This window comes from Cinclus cinclus, chromosome 32 (genome assembly GCF_963662255.1).
Source record: "Cinclus cinclus chromosome 32, bCinCin1.1, whole genome shotgun sequence".
Taxonomy (NCBI): domain Eukaryota; kingdom Metazoa; phylum Chordata; class Aves; order Passeriformes; family Cinclidae; genus Cinclus; species Cinclus cinclus.
The window spans coordinates 750,355-767,429 of NC_085077.1; the positions used below are offsets into that span (position 1 = coordinate 750,355).

The 17,075-nt window shown below is 66.6% G+C and overlaps 4 protein-coding genes across 5 annotated transcripts; 1 reads left to right on the plus strand and 3 right to left on the minus strand.

The window, feature by feature from the left end:
* Nucleotides 1-10: 10 nt before the first annotated feature.
* Nucleotides 11-1,592, minus strand: ALKBH7 (alkB homolog 7). The gene is made up of 4 exons (XM_062511727.1): nucleotides 1,299-1,592; nucleotides 628-752; nucleotides 412-530; nucleotides 11-114 (listed from the first exon to the last, which is right to left on the minus strand). The coding sequence occupies exons 1-4, from the start codon at nucleotides 1,590-1,592 to the stop codon at nucleotides 41-43; spliced, it is 612 nt and encodes a 203-aa protein (XP_062367711.1). The 3' UTR covers nucleotides 11-40.
* CLPP (caseinolytic mitochondrial matrix peptidase proteolytic subunit) lies at nucleotides 989-5,239 on the minus strand. Of its 2 annotated transcripts, none has more exons than XM_062511784.1 (8): nucleotides 4,496-5,239; nucleotides 3,976-4,074; nucleotides 3,507-3,578; nucleotides 3,320-3,416; nucleotides 2,770-2,957; nucleotides 2,287-2,392; nucleotides 1,929-2,208; nucleotides 989-1,124 (listed from the first exon to the last, which is right to left on the minus strand). In XM_062511784.1, the coding sequence occupies exons 1-7, from the start codon at nucleotides 4,517-4,519 to the stop codon at nucleotides 2,036-2,038; spliced, it is 759 nt and encodes a 252-aa protein (XP_062367768.1). In that variant the 5' UTR covers nucleotides 4,520-5,239; the 3' UTR covers nucleotides 989-1,124; nucleotides 1,929-2,035. The 2 variants fall into 2 exon arrangements, with proteins under 2 accessions (XP_062367768.1, XP_062367769.1); XM_062511785.1 differs by lacking the exon at nucleotides 4,496-5,239 and adding an exon at nucleotides 4,276-4,485.
* A 423-nt stretch (nucleotides 5,240-5,662) lies between these two features.
* LOC134055394 (MHC class II regulatory factor RFX1-like) lies at nucleotides 5,663-11,477 on the plus strand (the record flags this gene model as incomplete). Its single annotated transcript, XM_062511728.1, has 18 exons — nucleotides 5,663-5,828; nucleotides 5,961-6,049; nucleotides 6,454-6,507; nucleotides 6,592-6,680; nucleotides 6,772-6,862; nucleotides 6,895-7,095; nucleotides 7,624-7,805; nucleotides 8,020-8,139; nucleotides 8,220-8,335; nucleotides 8,423-8,541; nucleotides 8,621-8,687; nucleotides 8,939-9,124; nucleotides 9,356-9,453; nucleotides 9,837-9,986; nucleotides 10,164-10,372; nucleotides 10,537-10,690; nucleotides 10,917-10,962; nucleotides 11,230-11,477. Coding segments are annotated over 18 exons (2,322 nt in total), but the record flags the coding sequence as incomplete, so codon positions are not given.
* A 684-nt stretch (nucleotides 11,478-12,161) lies between these two features.
* Nucleotides 12,162-16,850, minus strand: DCAF15 (DDB1 and CUL4 associated factor 15). Its single transcript, XM_062511764.1, has 13 exons — nucleotides 16,722-16,850; nucleotides 15,946-16,043; nucleotides 15,653-15,788; nucleotides 15,469-15,575; nucleotides 15,255-15,391; nucleotides 14,926-15,096; nucleotides 14,302-14,742; nucleotides 14,132-14,223; nucleotides 13,917-14,045; nucleotides 13,604-13,689; nucleotides 13,428-13,532; nucleotides 12,819-12,934; nucleotides 12,162-12,473 (listed from the first exon to the last, which is right to left on the minus strand). The coding sequence occupies exons 1-13, from the start codon at nucleotides 16,848-16,850 to the stop codon at nucleotides 12,418-12,420; spliced, it is 1,803 nt and encodes a 600-aa protein (XP_062367748.1). The 3' UTR covers nucleotides 12,162-12,417.
* Nucleotides 16,851-17,075: the final 225 nt, after the last annotated feature.

A 17,075-nucleotide genomic window follows, 5' to 3' on the forward strand; every position in this document is an offset into this window, starting at 1 on the left:
AAAAGCCAAGTGCAGGGGGATCGCTGTTTATTGGGGGAGCTCATTTCGGGGGTGGAGGGTCGTGGGGGTCCTCAATAAATGCTGGGAGGTTGCTGAGAGGCTCCGGAGGTGTCTCTGGGGTGAGGGGAAAACAGCGACAATCAGCGGGGGGGGGGGATTTCAGGTCTCTTTGGTGGGAGGTTTGGTGATCACTGGGGATGTTTAGGTGATATGGGGGGGGAGGTTAGGGCAGCCCCAGACAGGTTTTAGCCATGCAAGGCGGGACTTGGGGGGGTCCCCGGGGGGTTTGGGGTATTAAGGGAATTTGGGGAGCTCAGGACCTGCTGGGGGGCGGGGGGGGGGTTCATACAGTATCATAGTGTCCCCAGAAGGGTCCCAGGGGCAGATGGGGGGGTTTTGGAGGGTCCTCACCAGGGGGGTCGTTGCGGAAGATAAGGGCCACCCGGCGCCCCCGTGGCACCCGGAGCCCCCTAAAAAACGATTTCTCATCCGGAAGGATCTCATGGGTGAACTCATACCTGGCAGCACCCCTGGAGGGAATCAGGGGTCAGGGGGTCTTCAATACCCCCCCAGAGCTCCCAAAACCCGTAGGGGGGGGGGTCTTCCCAAGGGCTCCCCCAAACCCACCTGAGAACGTAGAGGGACCCTGGCTCCAGCAGCAGCTCCAGCCAGTCCTGGGGGTCCCGGAGGCTCTGGAGCCGCAGGACACTGGGGGACAGCAGTGACAACCCCACGATGGTGCAGCCACAGAACTGGGGGGGGGGCAAAGGGAGCCAGATGCACCTGAGACCCCTCAAAACCACCCTGGGACCCCTGAAACTTCCCCACCCGAAACCCCCGTGGGCTCCCCCAAACCTACCGGGAACCCCGACCCCCTCCTCACCTGGTACCCTACCCGGGCATCGCCAAAATTCCCCCAGGAATCTCCCCAGAGTTCCCCCCAGCCCCCCCACCTTAACGCTGTCCACATGCGGCCCCACGCACCCCCCCGGCAGGAGGTCGAGGACGTGGGCGCTGGGCCGGGGAGGGCGGCGAGGGGGGAACGCGGGGGTCACCCGGAGCAGCAGCGCCCGCCCCGCGCCCTCCCGCAGGCCCTGCTCCGTCTCCCGGTACCCGGTGATGGCCTGCCGGGATAAACGGGGGGGGGGGGGGGGGGGGGGGGGCGGAAGGTTAACTCTGACCTTTGACCTCACAACAACGCCGTGACCGTCTGTGGTGCCCGTCCCGACCTCCTGTGACCTCCTCGATCCACAGGGGCCCCCTGACCCCTGTGACACCTCCCGGACCACCCCCCTCACCCGGTCCCAGTGGTCGTTCTGGTACCGGCCCCGGCGCAGCCCCGGCTCCACCTCCCGCAGCAGCTCCACCGCCTCCCCCTCGCTCACGAAGCCGCCCCGGACCAGCGCGAGCCCGCAGAGCCGCCGGGCCAGTTCGGGGCTGCTGGCATGGAGCAGCGCCGGGTCCGCCTCGGCCTCGGGGCCCAACCCTCCCCCGGAGCACCCCGAACCGGTCCCGGGACCCCTCGAGAGCGCCCGGGACCCCCCGAGGGCCGCGGCGACCCCCGCCCGCCACAGGCCGCGCGCGCGATGCATGACGGGAGTGCGGCAGGCGCCGCCTGGCGACTCGGAGGACCCCGGGGCTGGGCACGCAGCCAGGGCGCCGCCTGGCGGCGGGGAGGACTCGGATGAAGGCTCAATGACACTCCCGCCAAAAGCCCCCCAAACCCAGACCCCCTCCTGGCCCCCCCAGGTCTCTCACTGTCTCCCCAAACCATTCACAGACCCCACAGATTCTCTCATGTCCCCCAGACCCTGCCTCTTCACCCTCCCAGCGCTTCCTTGTGCCCCCTCAGTTGCCCCTCCCACCCCCTAGGTCCCCCAGAGACCCTGGGCCTCTGACTCCCCACTCAAAATTCCTCTAGGACTCACTTGGGTTCCACAGCCCTTTATTTCCACACAGGAGTACAGCAGGAGGGAGGGGGTCCTAGAGCTCCCCCACTCCCAAGGTGTGCCCCAATACTGCTGGGGGGGGGGTCTCAGCATGCCGGGGGGACTTGGGGGGGCCCAGCGGGGCTGTTGGGGGGCTCCTTCTGCACCAGCCGAGGCTCATCCTCACCACGTGGCGGGGGATGCACCAGCACCTGGTCCAGGAGCCCAAATTCCTGTGCCTCCACCGGGCTCAGGTACCGGTCCCGCTCCATGGCAGCTTCTGGGGAGGTACAGGGGGGTCAGGGGTGTCTCCGGGGGAAACCGGGGGGGTCCTGAGGGCTTTCAGGGGGTACCTCACCGATGACAGGCAGTGGCTGCCCTGTGTGTTTGGCGTAGAGCCCATTGATCTGGCGCTTCAGCTTCAGGATCTCCTCGGCCTGGATGGCGATGTCAGTGGCCTGGCCCTGAGTGGGGGGTTCAGCAGGGGCTCAGGAGGGTCCGGGGGAGTTCGGGGCATCTCCAGCCCGACCCACAGCCTTGGGGGAGTCCCATGCCCACCCACCCCCCAGGATCCCCTGGGGGATCCCAGCACGTCTCCCTCCATCCAGGGTCCCCCCTTCTCCCAGGCACCGGGCCCCCACTTTTTACATCCCCCTCCCCACACACACAACATGAGGAATGCGCCCCTCCCCGTTTCTGTACTCCCCATATCTTAGGTTCTCCTCAAGCCCTTCCCCCCATCTCCCAAAACTGCTCCTCCAGCTTCCAGCACCATCCGCCCGCTCCCCGAGCCCCTTGCCCAGCCCTTCCCCGGCCCAGGGGAAGGGGCAGGGGGCCATACCCGGGCCCCCCCTGAGGGCTGGTGCACCATGATGCGGGCGTTGGGCAGCGCGTGGCGCATACCGGGCGCACCGGCCGCCAGCAGCAGCGAGCCCATGCTGGCTGCCTGCCCCACGCACCACGTGCACACCGGGGTCAGCACGTACTGCATCGTGTCGTAGATGGCCAGCCCCGAGGTCACCGAGCCCCCTGGGCGGGAAAAACCCATTAGGGACACCCCAAAAGCCACCCTGGGCATTCACAGCCCTTTAGAGATCCCAAAGAACCACAACAATCCCAGGACTCCCAAGTCCCATTTCGGTTCTGGTGGCCAAGGCAGGGTCACCAAGCCCCTGGTGGGGGTGGACGCCTCCTTGCTGACACCCGCAAACCCTCCTTGACCCCACAAATTCCCCCCGTCCCCCCAACCCTCTCCTTTCTGCCCCCACAGAGAGGGAGTTTAGGGGTCCATAACCTTCTCCAGGTGGTCCCAGCTCCTTTTCAGACCCTGAAGCCCTCCTCCGAAGCCCCCCTCTTTGTGCCCCAGCCCCCCAGAGGTGCCCCAGACTCACCGGGACTGTTGATGTACATGTGGATGGGTTTCTTGTTGCTCTCAGACTGCAGGAACAACAGCTGGGCGATCACCAGGCTAGCCAGGCTGTCATCGATCTGGGGTGGGAGCCGCAGAGGGGTCAGGGGTCCCCAGGACTCTCAGGGGCGGCTCTGGGGTCCCCAAGCCCCCCCCCCGGGGGTACCCACCGGCCCCATGACACAAACGATGCGCTCCCGCAGCAGCCGCGAGTAGATGTCGTAGGCTCGTTCCCCCCGGCCCTGGAAGTGAAAAGGGGGAGTCAGGGCCGTTTTTAGGGGCTCAGAGGTCTGGAGGTGTCGGTGGGATTATTTTGGGGGGGAGTTGGGGGGGTCGGGAAGGGTCAGGGGACAGACGAGAACCCCTGCACTGATGCTATAGGTGTGATTCCCCCCGGCCTCGAGGGATGAAAAGGGGGTCCGGGGGTGGGTCTGGGGGCGTCCAGGGAAAAAGAGGCGGGGGGGGAGGTGGGATGGGGCTGGAAGTTTAGAGGACTGGGGGGAACAAGGAGGGGGATGCTGGACGGGGGTCGGAGTAGTCGGGGGGGCTCAGATGGGTTTGGGGCAGGTTAGGGGGGTTTGTGGGGGTACGAAGGAGGTCGAGTGGGTTTGGAGGTCACAGGGGCCGCCCCCCACTCACCGTCTGCTCCACAACGATGGGGATGAGGGGCGGGGAGCGGGCGGGGACCGTCGTGTGCAGGCAGCGCCGAGCGCCAGCCCAGGCCCGGCGGAGGGAACGCTGTGGGGCGGAAAGGGGGAGTCACAGAGACCCTCCAGACCCGGCCCCCAAAAACAAGAACCACCCTCAAAAACCCTTCAGGACCGGGACCCCCGAAATCGAGACCCTGCAAACTGGGACACCCCAGAACCGGGACTCCCGCTGGGTTGGCCCAAGCCCGAGAAATCACCGGAAGCCTCCCCCCGAACCGGGACCCCTCACCGCCACCCCCGGCCCCATGGCGCCGCCGGAAGCGCTCGGGGGACACGTGACCCGACTCCCCGGTCACGCCCCCATGACCACGCCTCCTCTGAGACCCCGCCCTCAGTGGGAGTTGCCGCCGGCCTCAAGTGTTGAACCTCGAGACTACGTTTCCCGTCGTGCTTCGCGGCGCGGCCGCCATGACACTGCCGGAAGCTGAGCTGAGGGCCCCCCCTCGCACCTGCGGCAAATCGAGACCCGACATAACTCTGTAGAATAATTGTAGCCGTTTAAAGGTCCGATAGCGGCCTTAGGAAAGCCCGCAGGCACAGTCAGCGCCTCTGGGTCCTAAAGTCGCCACGGCTGAACTTCCCGATTAAACCGCTCGTTCTCCCTGTCACAACGCTAATTAATTAAACCCCTCGGTAGCGCCAGTTAGGGAAGAACGCCGCGAAAACAGCCCAGAGACGGCGTCACGCCTCCGTGACGACACGAGGCACCTCCACCGCCAGAGACTACATCTCCCGGCAGTCCTCGCTGCCCGCGGCACGCTCACCCCTCGTACCGATCGGCAGCCCCGCTGGCCAATAGCTTTGCGCCAGCTCCCCGCGCGGACCCGCCCTGCACACCTCCCTCAGGAAGCGCTGATAGACGCACAGAACAACCAATGAAGCTAGTGGGAGGCGGGGCTTGAGCGGAGCGACGCGTAGCTTAACCAACCAGCATGCGTCAGCGGAGAGTGAGAGCCAATAGGGAATGACGGGCGGGACCTATGCGGACGGCCCCGCCCGCCGCCTAGGCGGGTAGCAACAGTTGCCCCGGTGAGGGACCAGGGAGGCCGCCATAGCCACGGTCACCGTGGCGACCGCGCTCCGGCCCGGCCCGGCCCCTGCCGCCGCTGCCCCCCGCTCCGTCGGGCCCCGCCGGCAGCAGCAGCCGCGGCACCGGGGGCAGGCGGAGCCCGCGCGGGGCCCCGGCGGCGGCCGCGGGCAGGTGGGTCCGAGCGGCGCCGCCAAAATGGCGGCGGGGGGGGTGAAAGGGGGAGGTGGGGGGGGGGGGAGGGGGGGGGGCAGCGGGCCTGGGCGGGGAGGGCGGGGCTTGGGCGCGCCGTGCGATTGGCGGGCGGGCAGGCCAATGGGGAGGCGGGGCGGGGGGCGGGAGCCAATGTGGGCGAGCGGGTCGCGCCTGGACACGCCGCATCCCGCGCGGTGATGTCATAAGCGAGTCGTGACGTCACTTGTGGGCATCCCTGGGTTAGTGTCTTGTCCTGACGTCACGCGGGAGAGCATGTGCGGCCCTTTTTTCCCGCGGTGACGTCAGTCCTGCCCTGACGTCACCCATCACCATGACGTCACTGCCCTAGACGTCGCCATGGCGACCCAACCCTCCTACGTCACCGAGTTGACGGCGACGACGTCACAGCAGCAACAGCCACCGCCCTCGGCACCGCCCCCCGGCGGCACCGCCCCTTTTGGGGCAGAGCTCCCGGGAGGCACCGCCCCTGGCGCGCCCCCCCCGGCACCCCCCGCGCCCGCGCCCCCCCCCCCAGCAGTTCATCGTGGTCACCGTGGCGGGTGAGCACCCCAAAACCACCGCGATTTACCCCAAAAACCCGCCCTCCCGTCACCTCCCGCTTTTGGGGGTGACCCCGGAGCTGGGAATAAGGACGCAAGTCTGACCCAAATGTGCCTTTTTTGTCCCCAAAGCAGAGGGGCTGCGGCCCCCGGAGGGCGCCGAGGGCAGCCCCGCCCCCCCCGCGCCACCCCAGCCCGGGCCCAGCCCGGGGGCACAGCAGGTGCGGAAAACAGGGAAAAACTGGGTGGAAATTGGGACTGGAGTGGGGCGAAATGAGGTGAAAATGGGCTGGAAGGGGGTAGCATTTTGCTGAAGTTGCCCAAAAACGGACAGAAATGGGGTAAAATGGGGTGGGAGTGGGGTTAAAATGGATTTGGGGTAGGGCTGGAACAGGGTGATACGGGATGAACTGGGATAAATTTGGGATAAGGCTGGGGTGGAATGGGGCAAAATGGGATTAAAAGGGTTAGAATTGGAATAAAATGAGAGTGAAATGGTGTGGGCTGGGCTGGAATGGGCGAAATGGGTCTGAAGCGGGGGCTCAGGTGGTGCTGAAAAGGGTTAAACTGGGGCTGCCAAGTGCCCCGAGAGCTGAACCGGGGATGCCCCCCCCTGTGCCCCCAGCGCTCCCCAGCCCCCAGCGCCACGGCCGTCCCCAAGCCCGGCACCCCCCAGGAGGTGAGCGGGGGCCGTTCGGAGGGGACGGGGGGTGTCGGGGGGTGCCCCCCGCTGACCCCCCTGTTGTGTGTGTCCCCCCCCCAGGTGCAGCAGCTGCCCCCAGTGCAGCACGTGTTCCCCACCCCCGTGCCCTACGTGGAGGGGGGGGACGGCTCATACCCTCCCGGAGCCATGTAAGTGTCCCCCCCACCCCGCCACCCCCTCGCGGGGGTCTCCAGGCCTGTCTGACTCCCCCCTTCCCTGTCCTGTGCTTTCCCCCCGCAGCCGCTCGGGCTCGTTCCCGTTTGCCGAGACGCCGCTGTTCGGGCAGAACTCGGGGGGCTACTTCGAGGGGGGCCGGGGGGGCTGCGGTACAGCCCAGTCCCCCCCCGCCCCCCCCCCCCGGCCAGCTCGCAGGCCCCCCCTGCCAGCGCCCCCGTGCCCATGTATGTGGCGGGGGGACAAATTTTGGGGAGCCCCCCCGCCCCCCCCCAGAGCGGCACTGGGACCCCCGGAACCCCCGGCGGGGGCACCTACGTCATCCAGGGGGGGTACATGGGAGGGGGCGGCACGGCCTATGCTCACACCACCCGCGCCTCCCCTGCCACGGTGAGAGCCCGGGACCAGGGGGACACCACGGCTTGGGGGAATGGGAGGGCACGGGGGTCTCCTGGGGGGGAGAGGGGGCTTTGCCTTAGGGGTCTGGGAGGGGAAAAGGAGGTATATGGGAAGGAGAAATAAGGAGGGTTGGGGGTTAATTGGAGAGTTATGGCAAAATGGGAGATCTGGGGAAGATCGGTTTTGGAGAAGAAAAGTTTGGGAAAAACTGTTTGGGGGTGGAATGAGAGGTTCAGGGGGGATGGGAGATTTTGGGGGGAAAATGGAGGTGCATGAGGGAAATACAAAGATTTTGGGAAAGAAACTGGGAGCTTTGGCCGCGGGGACATGCCTTCCCCACAAACAACACCCGTGACTCCTTACAAGCAACCCTCCCACCCATCAGTATATCAGGAAAGGGGCTCTGCGGTGGGTGTGGTGCTGGGGGCGGGGTTTGGGCGGCCTGGGCGGGGCGCAGGTGGGAAGAGAGGGGTCGAGGGCACTTTCGGGGTGCGGATGACCCCCCTTTTGTCCCCGCAGGTGCAGTGGTTGCTGGACAACTACGAGACGGCCGAGGGAGTGAGTTTGCCCCGCAGTGCCCTGTACTGCCACTACCTGCTGCACTGCCAGGGCCACAAGCTGGAGCCCGTCAACGCCGCCTCCTTCGGGAAGCTCATCCGCTCCGTGTTCATGGGGCTGCGCACGCGGCGCCTCGGCACCAGGTCAGACCCCCCCAAAAACCCAAAAAAATCGCTCTCAAAAAGCTCCGTGAAATCCTGCGGAGAGCGGAGCCGCCGCAGCGCTCCCGCAGGTCACGCAGCTCCATTGCAGCTCCATTGCAGTTACATCCCCTCCCCACCCAAGGGAGACCCCCGAGCTGCCTGGGGAGGACGCAGCTCCCCCTACCCAAATCCCCCCAACCCTCCCGTTTTCCAGGGGGAACTCCAAGTACCACTACTACGGGCTGCGCATCAAGGCGGGGTCGCCGCTGCTGCGGCTCGTGGAGGACCAGCAGCACCTGGCCATGCGCCAGCAGCCCTTTGCCCAGAAACAACGGTGAGGGGCACCCCGAGCTTCCCCTCTCCGGTCCCCCACCGAACCCCTGCTGATCCTCACCTGTTTCCCACCTTCCACAGCCTCAAACCCGTGCAGAAGATGGAGGGGGGGGTCACCAATGGGGTGTCGTCAGGGCCAGCCCCTCCCGGCGTCCCCGACATCAGCGCCCAGGTGCAGCAGTACCAGCAGTTCCTGGGTGAGCACCCCCACAGCTGTGCACCCAAGAAGCACCCCTCCCTCCCCGACTTCGGGGAGCCCCCCTGACCCCCCCGGATCCCTGCAGATGCCTCCCGCACACTGCCGGAGTTCCCCGAGATCAACGTGCAGGGGAAGGGGCTCCCCGAGGGTGCAGGGCCCGAGGACCTGCGCATATTCCAGCAGCTCTACCGGGAGCACTGCGAGGTAGGAACCCCCCTGGACCCCAAAACCACCCCCTCCCCGCGTCCAGGGAGCCCCCCTGACCGCACTGTGCCCCACGAAGGCCATCGTGGATGTGATGATCAACCTCCAGTTCTCGCTGGTGGAGATGCTCTGGAAAAGCTTCTGGCGCTGTAGCGGCGAGACCGATGCGTGAGTGGAAGGGTCCTCCAAATTAGCCGGGGTTCTGCGGGCTAATTCGGGGCTGGGGGACACGGAGGGGCAGCAGGATTTGGGGGACCCGTGGGCGTGGGAGTGCTGAGGGTGTGCGGTTTCCTCCCGGAACGGGGTGTCTGAAACCCCGGGGACGTGGGGTGCAAATGGCTTTGGGGCTGCTGGGGTGGGATGTGGGGGTGGTCTGGGGCTGCAGGAGGTCCCCCAGGTTTTGGGGTGACCCCGGTCCCCCCGTTCCGCAGGCAGGAGGAGGCGGAGCGGCGCCTGCCCCGGCGGCGGCTGCTGCTACTGGCCCGGCACGAGCCTGTCCTGCGCTGGGTGCGCGACTGTGACCACGCCCTGTACCAGGGGCTGGTGGAGATCCTGGTGCCCGACGTGCTGCGCCCCATCCCCAGTGAGCCCCCAAATTGCCCGGACCTCCCAGAACCCCCAAACCCCCCCAAAGAATCTCCTTGACCTGGCACAGCCCCGAAACAGCCTCCAGCAGGATTTCAGCTTTCCTCAAACGCTTCCAGGGAGAATCTGCACCCCCAAATCCTCACCCATATACCCCCAAGTTCCTTGTGGCCCCTCCAAGGGCCCCTAGATCGGCACCCCCACTCTCTCTGTTGCCTTCCCTTTTCAGGTGCCTTGACCCAGGCGATCCGGAACTTCGCCAAGAGCCTGGAAAGCTGGTTGGGGAACGCCATGGTCAGCATGCCTGAGGAGATGGTCCGAGTCAAGGTGGACTTTGGGGGGGCCCTGGGGCCTTTGGGGGGAGGTTGCAGAGGGGTTTGAGGGGGGGAGAACCTGTGGGGAACACCGTGGTGTTGTGAAGGGTCTGTGAATGGGTTGAGAGTCTCAGCGATGGGGTTTGGGGGGGTTGTGCTGGATTTTTGGGGAGCCCGGAGGAGGGGGAGTCCCTGGGTGCCTCGGGAAGGTTTGGGAGGGGTGTTCTGGGTTTTGGGGTGCCCGTGGTGGGGTCTAGGGGTGGACCATGGGGTGAAGGGACCAAGGGAGTGAAACTGTGGGCCCTGGGGTGTTTTGGGCTGGGGGGTGAAGTGCCAAGCTCTGAGGGGTTCTGGGGGTGCCCGGTGCCCCCCCCCGAGCCTGCAGATTCTCTGCAGGCGGCAGCAGCCGGGGCCTTCGCACAGACCCTGCGGCGCTACACATCCCTGAACCACCTGGCACAGGCGGCCCGGGCCGTGCTCCAGAACACGGCCCAGATCAGCCAAATGCTCAGCGACCTCAACCGCGTCGACTTCGCCAACGTCCAGGTGAGGGGGAAACCCAAATGGGGCCGGGGCGGCTGAGCCAGGTCTGTCCCTAGAGCTGGGGTCTCACCCTGGATCCAGAGGCCCCTCCCTGGCTGGGCAGTGCCTGGGGTTGGGACCGGGGGCGTTCTGGGGGTCCCCGCCGCCGTGCCAGGTTCCATCCCGAGTCCCGCCCCGCAGGAGCAGGCGGCCTGGGTGTGCCGCTGCGAGGCGCGGGTGGTGCAGCGCCTGGAGCAGGATTTCAAGGCCACGCTGGGGCAGCAGCACTCGCTGGAGCAGTGGGCGGCCTGGCTGGACGCCGTGGTGGGCCGCGTCCTGCGCCCACACCTGGGCACCCCCGGGCTGCCCCGCGCTGCCAAGCTCTTCCTGCTCAAGTGGTCCTTCTACAGGTGAGGGACCCCAAAATCCCACAGACGCACCGACCTCCCCTGTGCACCACCCCCCCCCCCCCCCCCACCACCCCGACCATCCAGGACCCCCCTGCTGCCCCCGTGACCCTCCCCCATGCTGCACCCCGGCCCCCAGACCCACTGATCCCGCCACGTCCCCCCAGCTCGATGGTGATCCGAGACCTGACCCTGCGCAGCGCCGCCAGCTTTGGCTCCTTCCACCTGATCCGGCTGCTGTACGACGAGTACATGTATTACCTGGTGGAGCAGCGCGTGGCGCGGGCCCGGGGCACCTGCCCCATCGCCGTCATGGGCGAGGTGGGCGCAGGGGGGGCACCGGGGGGGTTCGGGGACTCCAGGGAAGGTTTGGGAGGCCCAGCCCTCACCCGTATCACCTTGGGGAGCAGCTCAGCGTCCCATCACTGTTGTGGGTGTGGGGGCTTTCAGAGGGGTCCAGGGGGATGTTTAGGGGGCGTGATCTCCGGCCCCCCCCTAAACATCCCCGAACTTGACACGCCACTCCTTTCCTCCCCCCTCCCCCCAGTTTGCTAACCTAACCAGCTCCCTGAACTCACAGGACCCGGACAAAGGTGGGTGACACCCCCGTCCCCGCACACCCCCCCAGCGAGGTGGAAACCCCTGCCTCTCACCAGTGAGGGGGGGAATTACTTTGGGGGAGGGTAATTCTGGATGGGGAAAGGTTAATTCTGAGGCAGGGGTTAATTTTGGGGTGGTGAGTTAATTGGGAGGGTCAGTTCTAGAACGTACGATGGCAGCCCCCCCACCACCACTCTTTTTTGTGGGGAGGGGAGGGTCGTCCCACCCCTCCTCCCCACACTGTTCCATCCCCCCCCCAGACGAGGAGGAGGAGGAGGAGGAGGAGAGTGATGAGGAGCTGCCAGCAGAGCTGGGGCTGGGGGGCAGCGAGGGACCCCCTGATGCCCTGGAGCCCCCCCTGGAGACCCCCCTGGAGCCTCCCCCGGCCAAGCTGCCCCGGGCCGACCCCCGCGGGCTCTTCGTGCAGGCCCTGCCCTCGAGCTGAGCCCCCCCGCGCCCCCCCGGGGGGGGGGACAATGTGCCTTAAGTGACGCCGGGACCGTGCCAAAGCCCCCCCCCCCCCCCCCCCGGGCCCCCCCGGGGGGCGGAAAGGGACCCGCAGGACTTGGGGATGCCCCGTGCCCCCCGGGGGGGGGGGGTGGGTGGGGATCCTTTGGGGGGGAGGAAGGGGAAGCCGGGGGTGGGGGGGGAGGGGGGGAGGTAAACAAAGACCGTGGGGACCCCTGGCCGCTGCCCCCCCCCCCCGCAGTGCCAACCCCTCTCCCCTGCTGCCTTACGCCCCCCCCCCCAACCCCCCCCCCCCCCCGCGCTTCGCCCTTCCCCCCCGTATTAGATTTTGGCGTTTTCGATCATTTTGTGCTTTGTGCCCCCCCCCGGGGGGAGGGGCCGTGTCCGTGGCCGCCTGTGTGGAAATTAAGCCAAACCTGGAATTTGGGGGGGGGGGGTCCCGAGGGTGGGTTGGGGTCTCCCCGTCCCCCCCCCCCTGCACCCCCTGCGCCTCCCCCTCCTTGCAGACGCTGTTTTTTACCTTTTGTAGCTTCTTTGTAAAAGGAATAAAAACCAACTGCGGTGTTTGCCCGGCCCTGCCTGCACCAGGGGGGTGAATCCTGGATTCACCCACGAGAAACAGGGCACAACCCAAAGTGCAGGGATTCACCCAAAATCCTTGCCCAAAACCTGCCCTCAAAATCCCAGAATGAGCCCCAAATCCCAGTGAATCAAAGTGCCAAAATGTGGAAATGGGAATTTTATTCTGGGGAGGGGGGATTGGAGGTCTGGGGGACCCTTCCCCACTACTACTAAAACACTGAATGGCAAAAAGAGAAAAAAAAAAAAAAAAAGGAAAAAATCAAAAAAGAAAAAAACAAATGGCCCCAAATGGGAGGGGTTGGGGCAGTGGGTCTGTGTCCATAACCAGAGCGATCCAGGTGTCCCAGCACGGTCCAGGTGTCCCAGCACGATCCAGGTGTCACAGCACGATCCAGGTGTCACAGCACGATCCAGGTGTAGCGCTCGTTGTCTGCCAGAACCTTCAGGGAACAGCCTGGGGGTGGGGGGAATCAATGATGGGAAGGGGCAGACTTTCAAACCCAGGCACAGACACCCCCCCCTCCCGCCCCTCCAAGTCATCCAGGACCCTCCTCCAACCTCCTAGGACCCCTCCCAGAATGTCCCCAAACTCCCCCAGCCCCTCTGGGAGTTCTCGGATCCCTCCCCCCCACCTCCCCTGGACACCCCTGCGACAGCCCCAGGAACACCCACACCCACCCAGGGACTCCCTTGGACCCCGCCCCCCCAAGATTCCACCAAGACCCTCCTCTGGCCACCCCAGGACACCCCCAGCTCCTCCAGGGACCCCCAAACCCCCCGCTAGCCCCCAGACCCCTACCCTTGTGCAGGGCCTCGTTGGTCATCCTGTGCACGCCGCGGCCGGGCCCCTCGGGGACGAGCCAGCGCATCACGGTGTCCACGCAGCCTTTGCGGTACGAGCTCCACACGCTGCCACTGCCACGGTGGGTTGGGGGGGGGGGGGGGGCTGGGGGGACCCCCGGGCCCCCCCATTGCACCCCCATTTCCCCCCCCCCCCCACCAAAGGGACGCTGGGGTCCCCGCAGCGTTTGGGGCACCCCAAGTGCAGCTGCTGTCAAAGGGGGGGCTTGGGGGATTTTTGAAGGAGGCTCGGAGTGGGTCACAGCAGGTTTGAGCAGGGTCCCTGAGCTCCTCCACTGCCACAAACTGTTCCAGGGGGTCCTCACCTGGCACCCCCAGAATTGAACCAGCCCCCTCCAACCCACCTGAGCACTGCAAATCACCCCCAGGAACCCCCAAAATCCACCCCCGGAACCTCCAAATCCTCCTCAAGACACCAAATTCACCCACGGCCCACCCAAATCCACTCCAGCTCTCCAAAACTCGCTGCAAGTCCCCCTAATCACCCCCAGTTCCCCCAAGGCCCCTCCCAGCTGCTCAAAACACCCCAAAATCCCTTCCTCCTCACCTGGTCTGCCCCTTGACCTCGGTGAGGTCCCCGACACCCACGGTGGTGAAGGTGCCACTGTTGAGGTCCCAGGCGACCTTGAGGCTCGTGTGGTACGTCCTGGGACTGTGAAAGGGGGGGGGGTCAGCACGAGGCAGGGTTCTGAGGGAGCTCTGGGACCCCCTCACCCCTCTCACCGGAGCTGCCCCTCCTCATCAGGGGAAGGGAAGGCCAGCAGCAGCAGCCCGATGTTTATCACCACCTGGTTGGTCTCAGGGCACACCTGGAGGCACAGGAAAGGGTGAGGGGGATCCCCCCATTCAGGGGGCCCCATGGGTGTCTGGGCAAATCCTGGATGGATTTTTGGAGTATCCCAGGGGTGTCAGGGGGGTCCTGCACCTTTGGGACGCACAGGGATAACACAGGACACAGAGAAACTGGGGGGGTGGGGGGCGCACTGGAAATTTGGGGCACCCTGGGGTTCTGGGGGTGCTCAGGGCATCCCAGCACCTCAAGGATGACGATGTCGTAGTCACTGAAGGAGCAGAACTGGCGGGACCAGGCGGCATCGTTGCGAATCACCTCGTTAATGACGTACTCAAAGTCCAGCGTGAGCTGCTCCACTGTCAGGTACTGCCCCTGGGGGGGGCCGAAGGGTCACCGGGGCTCTGCCCGCCCCCCCCCACGGGCTTCTAGAGGTCCCCTGGGGACCCCCTGAGCCCCACCTGGGCCGTGGCTCGGTCCTGAAGCGGCCTCAGGCTGCGACCACTCAGGTCGGTCACCACAAAGGGCAGTGAGATCTTGTCATCCTCCAGCTCTGAGGGGAGACAGGGGGTCAGGGGGGCACCCCAATAACGGGGGGAGTCCAGTCCCCCACGGGGAGCACCCCACTCACCCTCGGGGGGCTCCCCAGGTTCCAGCACGTAGCGCAGTTTGGTGTAGTTGACGTAGCCGGGCTCGGGGGAGCTCCCGGGGGGATGTGGCTCCCCTGGGGGGCTGCCAGGCACTGCGGGGGGAGTCTCGGGGGATGGCCCGCGGGGGGAGGGCGGGGGATCATCCCCCCCTTCCCTGTGAGCCCCCCCAGGCCCTCCCCCAGCACCCTGAGCCCTCCGGAACAGGTCGGCCACGAACTCCTTGGCCTTGGCCACGGCTGGGGAGGGCGGTGCAGGGGGAAAGTCTGGGGTTTGGGGGGGTCCCGGGGAGGGCTGCACAACAGGGGGGGCCCCCCCAGCCCCCTCCAGCTCCTCAGGGAGTTGCGGGGGGGGATTTTCCCCCCTCCGGTTGGGAACTGGAACATTCCGGCGCTCGTAGAGGATCTGCTGGGAGCTGCTGTCGCCTGTGGGGGGTATAGGGGTCAGGGGGAGCTTGGGGGGGGGGGGGTCCCAGGAGACATAGAGGGATCCCAGGAGAGCTTGGGGCAGCCCAGAGGTTCCCAAGGAGCTTCGAGGGCTCTGGGAACTCCTCATGGGTTTGGGCAGTCCTGGGGGCTCTGGGGTGGTCAGGGGGATCCTGGGAGTACCCGCGGGGTGCACAGCGATGGCGCAGGCCACGAGGGAGAAGCTGGTGTTGAGCAGCACGACGTGGTCCTTGCGCAGCTGGAACGCCGGCTGGAAGGTGGGGAACGGATACACCACCTGGAACTTGGTGTGCAGCAGGAAGCCGTGGCGCAGGCAGGCGGGGGGGGCCTCACCTGGGGGCGCGGGGGGGGTCAGAGGGGACACCTCGGACTGGGGAACTCCCAAACATTCCCCAACCCCCCCCCCCCCCCCCCCCAAAAAAAAAAAAACCCCGAGTCGCTCTCAGCACGAGAACTGCCAGCCTGGGGCTCACGGGGGGTCGGGGTCTCACCGGCGGGCACGGTGGCCCGGCGGCAGGCGGGGCAGTGCCGCGGCGGGGGCACGGCCACGGCGCTCACGTAGATGTCCCGGTGGTTCTCGTCGCTCATCAGCATCATGTTCACCTGCAGCCCTGGGGCCGAGCGTGTGCTGGAGGCACCAGGGGGGACAGCAGGGTCACCAGGGCTCGAGCACGGACACCAGAGGGGTACCGGGGCACCACCCACTTGAAGCCGAAGACGATGACCTTATCGCTGTCCCCCGGCCACTCGCACACCGTCAGGTAAAGGTCACTGTAGATCTCCTCGTCCTGGAACAGCCGCACCTGGCGCACCTGGGGGGGCCATGAGTGGGCAGGGAGTCCCCAGCAGTGTCCCCGGGGACCCCTGGGTGTCCCGGGGTGTCCCCTACCAGGCGCAGCTTGCTGTGCACGTTGAACTCCCACCAGTACAGGTGGTACAGATAGAAGGAGAAGTCGTCGTCTCCGGAGCTGCTGGTGTAGGACAGGACGTAGCGGCCGCACTTGGAGAAGCCCAGGAAGATGTGGCTGGGGGAGACATGAGGGCACGTGGGGGGATATGGGACGTGGAGATGGGGCCAGGGAGATGATGAGGGGACAATGGACATGGTAGGTGGGGACATGGGAACGAGTGGGACACACACAATGGGGGTCCCCACGCAGAGCTGGGGTTCCCCCTCCTCACCCTGCCCACAGAAACTCCTCGTCCACGATGCTCTTGAGAGTGACACAGACGCGTGGCGGAAGCTTCCTGAACAGCCGGGGGGAGAGCTGCCCACTGAGCTGGGGGGCACGGGGGGGTCAGGGACCCCCAACACTCCCCCCAGGTGGGGGGAGAGCTGAGCTGAAGGGGCACGGGAGGGTCAGGGACCCCCCCCTAACCCTACCCACATACCCTCATAGCAGGGAGGAGCTGCCCACCAAGCTGGGGCCGCACAGGGCAGTCAGAGACCCCCGAACCCCCAACACCCCCTAAAATCTCCCAACACCCCCCAAAAGCCAGGGCAGAGCTCAGCTGGGGGCACTGGCGGCTCAGGGGCCCCTGAACACCCCAACACCCCTCACAGCTGGGGGCAGCTGCCCCCTGAGCTGAGGGCGTATGGGGAGGGTCTCACATCGCCCCTCGCAGCCCCTCAGCCCGTGACCTCCAATCCCTCAGAGAACACCCCCCAGATCAGGGCCCCCCTCGAATCTCCAACCCCTCAGCACCCCACACAGGACACCCAGCTCAGGGCACCCTCAAAAACTCTCCACCATGTCGGCAAATCCCTCAAGGCTTCCTCAGAGTCGGCCCTTCGTCCCGCAGGGTCCCCCGCCATGTCCCAGATCAATGTCCCCTCAGCCTCCCCAAGCACCTCCCTCGGGGTCCCCTCACAGAGACCCCCCTCACATCCCACTGCAGGGCACCCTCAGAACCCCCTCCCTCAGTCCCCCACCGTCCCCTCAGCCCTCTCCGCTCACCCGGACGCGGTCGAGCTGCCTCACGAGGTGCTCGCGGCGGCCTCGGGGTGCCGCCCCGGCCCCAGGTCCCCCCGCCGCCCCCCGTTTCCCCCCGGAGCCGCCCCGCTCCGCTTTCGAGCTCGGCGCCATTTTCCCTGAGCGGCCGCTTCCGGCGCGCCGCACGCCGCCGCCACCCCGCCCCCGCCGCGCTCCCAGTGGCCACTGATGCACAGTCCGCGCATCTCCAACCCAACAGCAGCAATGAGATTGGCTGCTGCCCACGCCCATCCGTTCTGGCGGGGTTGCCATGGAGAAGAGGCAGCGGCGGGGGCGGGGCTGAGATTGGGCAGGGCCATAACCTTGATTGACAACTCG